The 12,293-nt window shown below is 36.5% G+C and overlaps 1 protein-coding gene across 1 annotated transcript in view; it reads left to right on the top strand.

The window, feature by feature from the left end:
- LOC141451523 (uncharacterized) overlaps nucleotides 1-11,837 on the top strand; it is a 36,606-nt gene extending 24,769 nt beyond the window's left edge. The window contains exons 9-12 of the mRNA XM_074122961.1: nucleotides 3,244-3,404; nucleotides 3,858-4,025; nucleotides 4,670-4,771; nucleotides 9,453-11,837. Coding sequence (XP_073979062.1) covers nucleotides 3,244-3,404; nucleotides 3,858-4,025; nucleotides 4,670-4,771; nucleotides 9,453-11,637 — 2,616 coding nt within the window. The 3' untranslated portion in view covers nucleotides 11,638-11,837. The remainder of the gene's footprint in view (nucleotides 1-3,243; nucleotides 3,405-3,857; nucleotides 4,026-4,669; nucleotides 4,772-9,452) is intronic.
- The last annotated feature ends 456 nt before the right edge of the window (nucleotides 11,838-12,293 follow it).

Raw genomic sequence — 12,293 nt, 5'->3', positions numbered from 1 at the left:
TTAGGCTATTATGGAAATTAAGGAAGCGAGAATGGATTAGGTCATTGACAAAAAAGGATATTGAGGTCTGTGTGGAGGGTTAAATTGGATACAAAATAAGGAGCGTTGACGATATGCCGAAGGACTTTAGATTGAAAGGATTGGATTCTTTGGATGTTGGAAGGTTTCGCAGAGCCCCACAGCTCAGCTCCGTAGGTCCAGATGGGTCTTAGTAGTGTCTTGTATAGAGTCAGTTTGTTCTGTACGTTCATGGCTGATCTCCGCCCTAGCAGTCTTCGTGGTTGTCCGTATCGTCTATTGAGTTCTTGTCTTTTCAGACTAGTGTGCGGGTTTCCATGTAAGTCGACTGTCTAAATACAGTCCTAGGTAACCGTACTTGTGTAGAGATCGGTATTTCTCTGTTGTGTATGAGTAGTGGGGAGCAAGTTTGTCTACGTAAGGTGAATGTTATCTGTTGGCATTTGTCTTCGTTTAGTCTAATTTTCCATTTTTTGCACCAAGAGGAAATGAGATCAAGGTGTTCTTGGATATATGTGGAGGCTTCAGATGGGTTGGGATTTGAGGATAATATTGCGGTATCGTCTGCATAGGTTGTAATTAAGGTATGTAGGTGCGTGGGGATGTCAGCAGTGTACACTAGATATAGGACTGGGCCAAGGATGCTTCCTTGCGGGACGCCGGCTTGGATGCGCTTAGCATCAGAGAATTCAATGCCACATCTTCCGCTAAAGTAAATAAGTGATAACATAGTTGACAAGACAAACAAAAGAAACATCTATTTCTATGAAATAAAACTTAATTATTAATAATGAAGTAAACAGCTATTGAAAATTCTTCACAAATGAAGTAATTTCATTAAAAATCGTTTAAAATGTTAATTTTACAAAGTTAAGGCAGCATTTATTATGCACTCTGTAGCGAGAGAGAGTGCACTCACTGAAAAAAAGCTCCGGGCGCCAATAACCTTAGATGTTGACGCGCCTTAAATCATAAAAAAAATAAATAATAATAATTTGTTAATTTCCTCCAGAATATTACAATTCTTTGGCAAAAGATTTGCATAAATTAGGTACATATAATATTTACAATAAATCAGAAATTATTTCCTCTTTTTCGGTTATTTTTTTTGAACAGAACACATTTTTCTAAATAATAATGATGATACATAATAGAATAATGACAGACAATAAAATGAAATAATAATAGGTGATAAATATTAACATAACATACTTATATCTTTGGTGCAATAAACAGATCACTTAAAAATAAAACGAGACCGGATACAAAACTAAAATTTTAAAAAAATATAGCCGTGCCTCTGCTCACTTACGGAAGTGAATCTTGGGTTACCAGAGCTAGAGAGATAAAAATAACATACAAAGTGAAGAGATGCGATTCCCCAGAAGAGTTAAGGGTTGTACAAGAAGAGAGAGGTTACGGAATGTTGACATACGAGAAGAATTGAATATATATAATAACGAATTTATAGATAAAATTAGAGAGAGATGGAGTGAGCATCTTAACCGTATGTCAGCTATAAGATTACCAGTAATAGTCAGTAAGTACAGTCCTAGAGGACAACGTAGTGTAGGACGACCATTAAAAAGATGGAGGTGAAAAATAAAAATAAAATAAATAAATAAAATATTGTGAAGACGGAACAGGCATGCTGCCTAATCCCTCAACTGAAGAAGAAGAAAATACTTATGATATAAAACAAAAATTAATAGATTTGTTTTACATTCAAATCACCATTGGGTCACCTGGATTTTAATAAACATGTGAAAAAATAATTATTATTTGTGAATAAAGAAATTACACTTTTTACACAAAATTACAGATAACCATCAACATTTCAAATTAGAAACATAACATACACAGATTTATACAAGTGCATTACATAGTATTACTTTACTCATTTAAATATACATAATTATCTATACTTGTGTACCTGAGTGTGAGTGTGTACCTGAAAGGTAAGAAATAGTGGACAGAATATTTTTTTTAATTTTATTATGATGACCAATCATTATGGTTATCTGGTTATCTATCCTACTCGACAGTTTTAATATAAATTACATTTTAACATACAGAATGGTGAATTCGATGGAAATCAACAAATTTTCAGTGTATTACTACTCTTTCATTATTAAAAACATTGTGTTTATACAAAGGTCAGTTTGAAATAAATAAAAACTTCTTGGCTACCAACAATTTTAATAAAAACTATCAAAAATCGATCGCAGTTCTCACTCAAATAATCCACATCAACTTTAACCAATCATCTCTTACAGCCTTCTCCAAAAGATATGACTTATTGTATAAAGTATAATTAAATAAACATTTTATTCCACATCCAATTAGCTTTTTTTCCCACAATAACTTACAAGTGAAAACTTAGTAATCAATAGTGAATCTTCAGATTTTATTTATTAAAATAAAAGTTAAAACAGAGCCGCGCCTTGCCCTGTATACTCTTCCCTGCGAATGAAGAGGCTGATAAAAAATTTCGCTTTCGTTCCTAGACATAAATAATCAAACTTGTGAATTCAATGTGAAAGTCATGAAAAATGCTGGGTGATTTCATTTGTTAGGAAAAAAATTAAAGAAAAGAAAAGAAATTAAATATATTTTTGGTAAGGTTCAACTAAGTCCTAAAATAATACCACAGCTAATCATAGCAAACTATTTACTGCTTAGTATTAAATGTTGTTTATACATTTAACTTTTTCCAAATCAATAACTTTGTGTTGTCAGAGTAAGATTCTGAATGTTATTCTTTGAAAGAAAGAATTGAATACTTGGAAAGCAAAATTCCAATCTGTTTAGAACTAAGTTCTGAATTGAATACATACAATTACACAGCAGGGAAGAGAAATTATTGCCATGTTTAGTGTTATTTTTAATTTCTTTTAGCCAAGCTTCACTAAAGAAATGAATTGCACCTAAATCGGCATTTCTCACCCCATATATTTCTTTAAAATCATATTGCGACCAAAAGTTTTATTAGTGCTCCTAAGTGTAAACAAAAGAAAAGCCATATTTTTGCCACTACATAGCAGTAGAGGTATCAATATCATTGGACGACATTAAATACTAACTAAATTATACTAAATATTTTATATATCTTTATAAGTCTGTTAACAAGTTTTTTCGTATTAAAAAAAAAAAAATTAATACTGGTTCGCAAAACCAAATAGTTGAGAAACGCTGCTCTATTTAATTATTATTTGTTTTAGTTAGAGAATGGTAGGTTCTTTGTTAGACAAGAAAGATGCTCGCAAAATGGGAGACTTTTTTTCTGGGAATGCAATATGTCCCCATCAACACTTCAAAATGGAAATCATTAACAGAGACCAAATCAGCAGGAAACAACATTTGAATATGCTCGCCACACCAAAGGGGTAAAAGATTTATATATTTAACTATTTAATTAAAAAGCTTATATCTAAAGAAATATAGGCTATGTTTCTTGTCCTACATACTTAGGGCATTGCTTTTTTCGGAAACAACTACATAGTAATGAATTGTGAAATGTGATATGTGTAATGTGATCGTGAAATCTTGGAACTCCACTTATTTGGAAAATGATGCGTTTATATTGTTTATAAATATTACAGTTGCGAATGATTCCTAAACGAATGGCAGAAGGCTGACAGAAGGTTACTCGAGAGGCTCAATGGCCCACTCATGGCCTGTGTCTTTTTTCTTCTTCATGAGAGGCCCCAATTCCGGCTTAAATAATCTCATCGGCGAAACTTTTTCCACAAAATATATTTAAAAAAAAAAATGCTAAACCAAATTGGACCACTTTAAAACTATAAAATTAAATAAAACAACACGGCTCTGCATTTTAGATATCGTTTTGAAATGAGTGATTCCGACTCGTCTGATGATTCCTTGGCTACTTCAGGAGATGAGTGTACCCATGTTACCGAACGCCTAGCTGACTGTACTTGTAAACCATCAGCTCACAGAAAGAAAAGAAAAAGACGTAGCTTGAAACCTTGTGACGAAGAAAAAAAGTATGAATAAATGTTCATTTTTAAGTATAACTTTGTTGAAATTACACTTTAATACAGACATTATAATATAGACCTTAAGTTTTCCATCCTAAAGAGAGTTTATATCTTTTAGTCACTAAAGAAAGATGAAGATTCTTTATTAAAGTATCCGTTTATGTAAATCTATGTGAAAATATGATTTTATTATTATTATTAGCATAATTAGCATAAGCATCCATACAGATATGCTTTCACTAAAGAATATTCTTTAACATAAAGTTTTCCTGCTCAACTGATATTATCTTGAAACTTTGAATTTATATACTTTATCAATGCTTTTGTACTTTAATATTAAGCGGCGAAACAGTGATATTTCATGTGAATTTCTGATAGTAAGGATTAATTAATAATTAGATAATATTAATATTAAGTAGAGTAATAATTAGATAGCCATTAATTCCTCATTTATTTTATTTAGTATTTACCTTAACTTACATTACCATTATGCGGCAATTTGCAATGAATGTTACAAGTTATACATGACCAATTTATTTTTTAAACTTTAAATACTTAAATAAAATAATCACTATCCAAACTGAATACAAAATAATATTAGTAATAAATACAATTTCTTCTTGAATAATTCGGATTTTTGTTTTTAATAGACAACTGAATGCGTTTATAAACGATATTTGGTGCTACCTTACACCAGATGTAATTGAAACTCTAAAAGAAATGTTGATAAGTGAATTTGGAATGGACTCCAGGTAAAGTAAAACTTATTTAGTCGTCATATAGGTGTAGAAACATTGAAATCACACGATAACGGGGAGTATTATATTATAAAATATGTATATTTTATAAAAATATACGAGGGTCGTTTGAAAAGTCCGTGTAAAAATAAAAACTACTTAATTTTTTGGGGTAAACCTTTTTTATTTTTCAACATTAGATTAGATTAGATGGTAGATGGGACGGGACCTATACCCCAAGGCACCGCAGCCACAGAAGACTTATTGTGCCAGTCCCTTCTTAGTTCTAGTAGGCGAACCCTCCCCTTCTAAAGAGGTCAAGGACTTTCCCTACTAGTTGTTTTTGCGCTACTATCTCCTTCGGCCTCAACGTTCCAAAGGTTTCATAGCGCAAACTTTCGATTGCAACGCAATCGAACAACAGGTGAGAGGCCGTTTCCTCCTCTTCCTGACATAATCTGCACAACGGCTCCGAGCTGATAAGCCCCACCTTGCGCAGATGCTTCTTGAACCTACCGTGCCCCGTGAATAGGCCTGTAATCAGAGTAATCTGATTTCTGCCCAAACACAGGGTCTCTTTGGATCTTTGCTTACACAGCCAAGGCATCAAAGTCTTGCTGTGTTTAACCCCAGGACACATCACCCAGTTCTTTTCGTGCTCCCTCCAGATCCAATCTCTGAGAGCCGCGCGAACCGAACCCCTGGTGATCCCCAGGACAGGCTCTGGACCGATGAAAGGAGTGTTAGCCCCATTCCTGGCCAGATAATCAGCTTTTTCATTCCCTTCAATACCCACATGACCCGGCACCCATTCCAACCGAACTTTGTTGTGCCGCGCCAGTAGTTCTAGGGCCTTCCTGCATTCCCAGACCAGGGAAGAGGTGATTCTGAAGGATACGAGAGCCTTCAGTGCAGCCTGGCTGTCCGAAAAGATGCGAATCTCCCTATTTCTAGGTTCCATCCGCAGGTTTTCCTCAGCACATATTTTAATAGCAAAAACCTCGGCCTGGAAGACTGTGGCGTATCTCCCAAGAGATCTCTCAATGAGTACCTCGGGTTTAACCCCATACACTCCAGACCCAGTCCCACAGTCCATCTTGGAGCCATCGGTAAACCAAATGCCTCCCTTCCGGTACTGATCCGTCCAGTTTACCCTCCATTCAGTCCTCGGTTTAATACACACCTGAAAAGGAGTCTCGAAACTGTATTTAGGACAGATACTGTCCCCTGCCATGTCAATAACCGGCCCAGAGTCGACCTTATCTGAAATAATCATATGGCCAATGCAGGAACTTATACGCCTCCATTGCCCATTGCTCGCCATTCTGTACGCACTGGCCCTTGCCTCCGCCTGAATAACATATTGAAGCGGAGCCAACCCCAGAAGTACCTCCAGCGCCGCAGTAGGGGTGCTACTAAAGGCCCCCGTGATCATCAGACAGGCCAGTCTCTGCACCCTTGCTAGAGCCTTAATTGCCGTCTGTTGTTCAGTCTTCCTCCACCACACCACTGAACCGTAGGAGATGATAGGTATGACTGTACGTGTATAGAGCCAGTGGGTCATCTTTGGGCTAAGACCCCATGTCTTCCCACAGGTTCTAGTTATTCCACAAAGGGCCTGTTTAGCCCTTAATGTAACTCTCTCAATCTGCGCCTTCCAAGTGAGTCTGGTATCCAGGACAATGCCCAAATACTTGACCTCACCCGACACATCCAGAGTTTTACCAAAAAATCGAAGGTTTTTGTAGCTCTCCTTATCCCTTCTCCTTGTAAAGGGGACCAGAGTAGTTTTAGAAGGGTTCACTGAAAGCTCTACCCTTCTACACCAATTTTCTATAACCTTGAGAGCTTCCTGCATGAGTTCAGCCACGATTGTCTCATGTCTACCCCTGACCACTACAGAAATATCATCTGCATAGCCAAGGACCGAGAACCCACGAAGGTCTAGCACCTCAAGTAACTCATCTACGACCATACACCAAAGGAGCGGGGATAGAACCCCCCCCTGAGGGCACCCCTTAACTGTCGTTAACTCCAGCGATTCCCCAAAAAGGGTCGCTGTGATTCTCCTTGACGATAGCATGTTACAGATCCATCTTGAAACAGTGGACTCTACGCCATGTCTATCCATCGCCAAGGCAATTGAACTGTAGGTAGTGTTACTGAAGGCACCCTCAATATCCAGAAACACGCCCACAGCTGTCTCCATGCAAAATACCGAAGCCTCCAACTCCTTAACCAGACAATGGAGGGCTGTCTCGCAAGATTTGCCTGTTTGGTAGGCATGCTGATTGGCATGCAGAGGCCGTTGCCTCGAATTTTTGGGGGTAAACCTTTTTTATTTTTCAACATAGTCTCCTTTTAGGTTTATACACTTCGTCCAACGCTGCTCTAGTTTGTTGATCCCTTCCGAGTAATAGGATTTGTCCAAGTCTGAAAAATAGCCATTCGTTTCTGCAATCACCTCCTCGTTTGAATAAAATCTTTTTCCCGCCAGTCATTTCTACATATTGGGGAACAAATAGTAGTCCGAGGGAGCCAAGTCTGGAGAATAGGGGGGATGTGAAACGAGTTGGAACCCTATTTCCATTAATTTTGCGACCACAACTGCTGAGCTGTGAGCTGGTGCGTTGTCGTGATGGAAAAGGACTTTTTTGTGGGCCAATCGTGGGCGTTTTTCTTGCAGCTCGGTTTTCAAACGGTCCAATAACGATGAATAATATGCATTTGTAATAGTTTTACCCTTTTCCAGATAGTCGATGAGGATTATTCCTTGCGAATCCCAAAAGACAGTCGCCATAATCTTTCCGGCCGAAGGAACGGTCTTCGCCTTTTTTGGCGCAGATTCCCCCTTGGTAACCCATTGTTTAGATTGTTCTTTGGTCTCAGGAGTGTAGTGATGTATCCATGTTTCATCCACAGTGACGAATCGACGCTTAAAGTCCTGCGGATTCTTCTGGAACAGCTGCAAACCTTCCTTGCAACACTTCACACGATTTCGTTTTTGGACAAGCGTGAGCAATCGCGGCACCCATCTTGCGGATAGCTTTGTCATGTCCAAATGTTGATGCAAAATATTATGTACCCGTTCATTCGAGATGCCCACAGCACTAGCAATCTCACGCACCTTCACTCTTCTGTCATCCATCACCATATCATTGATTTTATCAATGATTTCTGGAGTAGTAACCTCAACAGGGCGTCCAGAACGTTCAGCGTCACTTGTGCCCCATTTGGCCACTCCGAAAATTTTGAAACCACTTATAAACTGTTCTAATCGAAGGTGCAGAGTCACCATAATGTTTATCAAGCTTCTCTTTAGTCTCCTGAGGCGTTTTGCCTTTCATAAAGTAGTGTTTAATCAACACACGAAATTGTTTTTCGTCCATTTTTTGAAAATCACTCGACTTTCTCGATTCAAACGAATGCCAAACCCAAAGAAATAGACCGATCTGGCTGAAACTTGGTGTGTGTTCTTCCAAGAGATGCTACTAACTAAACATAACCTCGATACGCGCCAGTGGTGCTATCTCTCTGACTTTGCACGGACTTTTCAAACGACCCTCGTATATACCTAAAGTTTGGGATTCCAAAGATTAATCCAAAGAATGGTTTGCCAATTCGATTTGCGGTGCATTCATTTACATATTTTCATATAATGGGAAATGATTGTGATCCTCAAGAAGTCATGGCTGGCTAATAAGTGAAAACTGTAACAATTGAGTAATTAGATGAGCTGTGAACGGCAGCAGTGACTTATTTCAGCTAAATTCAGCTGTAAAAAAACGTCAATCCTGGGGGTGAGAGTAATATTTAGAAGTTTGATAATAGTAATTATTCTAAATGTGAGCATTTTACTGTGATACCACTAATGCTACACTAAATTAATGCTAAAGAGAGATTCACTCAAACTTTCATATGGGTAAAAAAGCACTTCAAAACAAATATTTTAGCCGGTCAAAGGTTCACAAACGGGTTTCCTGATTTTGTTAAGGAAAACCCGTTTTGACGTTGTTTGGTACATTGGATTCCTAAAACTTTTGGGAAGTCCGCCAGTGGAGTCTTTCAAAACATTATATTTACAAATATTAGATTAGCCAAATTTATGTTTACATACTGAATTCATTCATGCTTATAAATGAATAGAAAAAAACAAGCTGTATTATAGACATAACATGCAGAAGAGCATGTAAAGTTTACTATAAAGTCAAATATAATTTTTCGTCATTTTTTAACGTAATATTAATCTTGGATTATAGATGTCTTTACAATTCAAGTCAAAGATATATTCTTTATTAAAATTCATCAAATAAATAGAGGTAGAGGTGAATTTATATCCACGAGCGATAATGATTTTTTTGGTTGAAAAGTTCTTGCGAATGGATGAAGTATGAAACCACCAAAACTGAAAGAACACGCCCGTAGCGGCGGATATCAAAAATTGAATTTAACAAAGCTAGTAATAAATAAATTAATTCTTGTTGGTGCCTTAATTAAGAATTAATTTTCTAAAATGGGGCCACGGCCCAAAAGCAGCACTTCGCGGCCAAAGGAATCCGCAGAACAAAAAAGTTTAATAACCCCTGGCCTGGAGCAATTATATAAACCTATATCATTTGCTAATTCATTTGTTGTAGTGGATTTCTAAATAACATGTTAATAAAAAATTATACTTCTAAATTTAATTATGTTCCAGGCAAGCAGAAGAATTTATACTGAACCAAAAAATGACGAGCATGATGAAAAGCAGCTGTGACTCGCAAAAACCTCTACCTTGTTTTCCATGTCCTCCAGAAAATGGCGAAGGACCAAACCTGACAGAACTGCTGGTCGGGGCTATGCCACCCTGTCCCCCGCCATGTCCACCTCCATGTCCACCTCCATGTCCACCTCCATGTCCCAGTTCTCCACCTTGTCCTCCACCTTGTTTTCCTTGCCTCCCTTGTTTTCCTCCTAATACACCAAAACATAGAAAAGCAAAAGGAATAAACAAAATAGGAATAACTTCATTTTGGGTGAGAGACATATCCGATATTTTAGCAAAGAAATTAAGTGACTACTCTGAAATGATGTTGACAACAAAAAGAACTAAAAGAATTAAATGTGTAGCCGAAAATATCTTGAATCATTTATGTAAGATAACGGGTGAAGAGTTAAAATCAGATTCAAAAGCACATAAAATAATGGTATTTGTGGCTGATCGCCTGGCTATTTGGCTTTCAAACATTCCCTGTGCTTGTGATATGGATTTGAAAAAAATCTGTGAAAAAAGTAACGAAGAAAAATCCATTGAAGAAGAGATAAAAAAAATAAAAGAAGAAAAAAAAGAGAAAGAAAAAGAGAGGAAAGAGAGGAAAGAAAGGAAAGAGAGGAAAGACAGGAAAGAAAGGGAAGAGAAATCTAAAAAGGAGAAGGAAAGTGATAAAGACAAAGAAAAAAAGAAAGAAACAAAATCCAAACAAAAACAAAAGCAATCAAAAACGGCAGAAAAGAAACATAAGTCAGCCAAAGAAAAAGACGATAAAAATAAGAAAGAGAAAGACAAGAAAGAGAAAGAAAAGGAAAAAAAAGTAAAGGAAAGCAAAGAAAAGGAAAAGAAAGAAAAGGAAGAGAAAAAAAAGGAAGAGAAAAAAAAGGAAGAGAAAGAAAAGGAAGAGAAAGAAAAGAAAGAGAAAGAAAAGGAAGAGACAGAAAAGAAAGAGACAGAAAAGAAAGAGACAGAAAAGAAAGAGACAGAAAAGGAAGAGACAGAAAAGAAAGAGAAAGAAAAGGAAGAGACAGAAAAGAAAGAGAAAGAAAAGAAAGAGAAAGAAAAGGAAGAGACAGAAAAGAAAGAGAAAGAAAAGGAAGAGAAAGAAAAGGAAGAGAAAGAAAAGGAAGAGACAGAAAAGGAAGAGACAGAAAAGAAAGAGAAAGAAAAGGAAGAAAAAGTAAAGGAAGGGAAAGAAAAGGAAGAGACAGAAAAGGAAGAGACAGAAAAGGAAGAGACAGAAAAGAAAGAGAAAGAAAAGGAAGAAAAAGAAAAAGCAAAGGCAGAAAAGGGAGAGAAAGAAATGGAAGAGGAAGAAAAAGAAGAGAAAGAAAAGGAAGAAAAAGAAAAGATAGAGAAAGAAAAGGACGACGAAGGAAAAGATGAAGGCGACCAAGCAAAGGAAGAAGAAGGAAAAAAAGACATAGAAAAGAAAGACAAAGAAAGGGACGATAAAATAGAGCGAGAAAAATCTGCAGAAGACACTAGGAAGGATAAGGAGACAGACGGTAAAGAAGAAAGAAAAAAGGAAGGTACTCGGGATGAAGGAGGCTTGAAAGAAGAAAGGGAGAAAAAAGATCGTTTGGAAAAAGAAAAACTATTAAAGAAAAAAGTTAGGACATCCAAAGAAGTGACAAAAGAAGAACAAACGAAGATAACTTTTGAAATAAAAGGTAGATCAGCTTTCCAGGTAAATAAAGCAATTGAGTGTGAATGTGGGTACAAGATAAGCCACATTCCGTCACAGTCAGTGTGCAAGAAGGTAAAAGAAATAAGGCAAATTGGGCCAACTAGAGAATCTGATATGAGTGTAGGAACAATACCTACTCAAAAGCCAATGTCACCAGAATATTTGAAAGAATGGGCAGGATTCGCAGAGAAAGCTGTAACAAGTGCCGAAAGATGGAGTGAATGGATCGGAAAGACTTGTACAGAAGCAGAAGACAGAGCAAAATTGTACAAGGAACAACTTATAAAAAGAGAAGAACTGATGAGATGGAAAACGGATAAACAAAGACAGGCTCTACGTTGGAAGTTGTTCAAGACTAATGTTACTGATTCAGCTGAAAAGTGGAAGAAAAATTATAACACTGCGAAAGGTAAACAGGGAAGTAACTCAAATAAAAAATAATTTATTAATTTTTTTCAATGATAATCGATAAAAGATAAAATGATATATTGACTGTGATCTCTGATAACAGATCATATTTTCCACAAAAAACAAAAATATTTAGTAAATTTTGTTTTCCGGTAATGTTATAATAAAACGTTGATCGCTTACAAATATTGTGAAATGTTACTACATTTTTAATTACACTTAATTAACATTAATTCCTTTTTTTTATTATTTAATTAATTTTTAATTCTCTAAAGAAAGGTGTAATATAAGTAATAACTGTCTCTGTTTGAAAACTGACAGTCCAAGATAGATCAAGGAGCGGAATCCAAGTACAAGTTCAGTCAAAGAAAGATTCATTCAAAATTTATGGTAAGCACAGACATCATAGAATGGATGTACAAACAGTAAGTAATAGAAAAGGTAGGGTAAAAAAATATAGGTCAAGAACAAGCGAATTAGACTATTTTACGAACCAATCGCCTGAATTTACCGTGGTATTATTCCAAAAGGCCAGGAATCCAAATCGATAGTCTTGGGCCTCCTATAGATGAAACGCATAATACTGGTATCAAAGCGGATAGTCAGGTAGGTTTTTTCAGTAGGAAGAACGAAGACTGAGCACTCTTGGTGATGCGCCACGTTGAAGAACTTTAAGTATGGGTCAGACT

Source organism: Rhodnius prolixus, unplaced genomic scaffold (assembly GCF_049639745.1).
Source record: "Rhodnius prolixus isolate KJV_2025 unplaced genomic scaffold, Rpr scaffold_8, whole genome shotgun sequence".
In the NCBI taxonomy this organism is placed as follows: domain Eukaryota; kingdom Metazoa; phylum Arthropoda; class Insecta; order Hemiptera; family Reduviidae; genus Rhodnius; species Rhodnius prolixus.
This window is presented reverse-complemented; position numbering and strand designations above follow the sequence as displayed.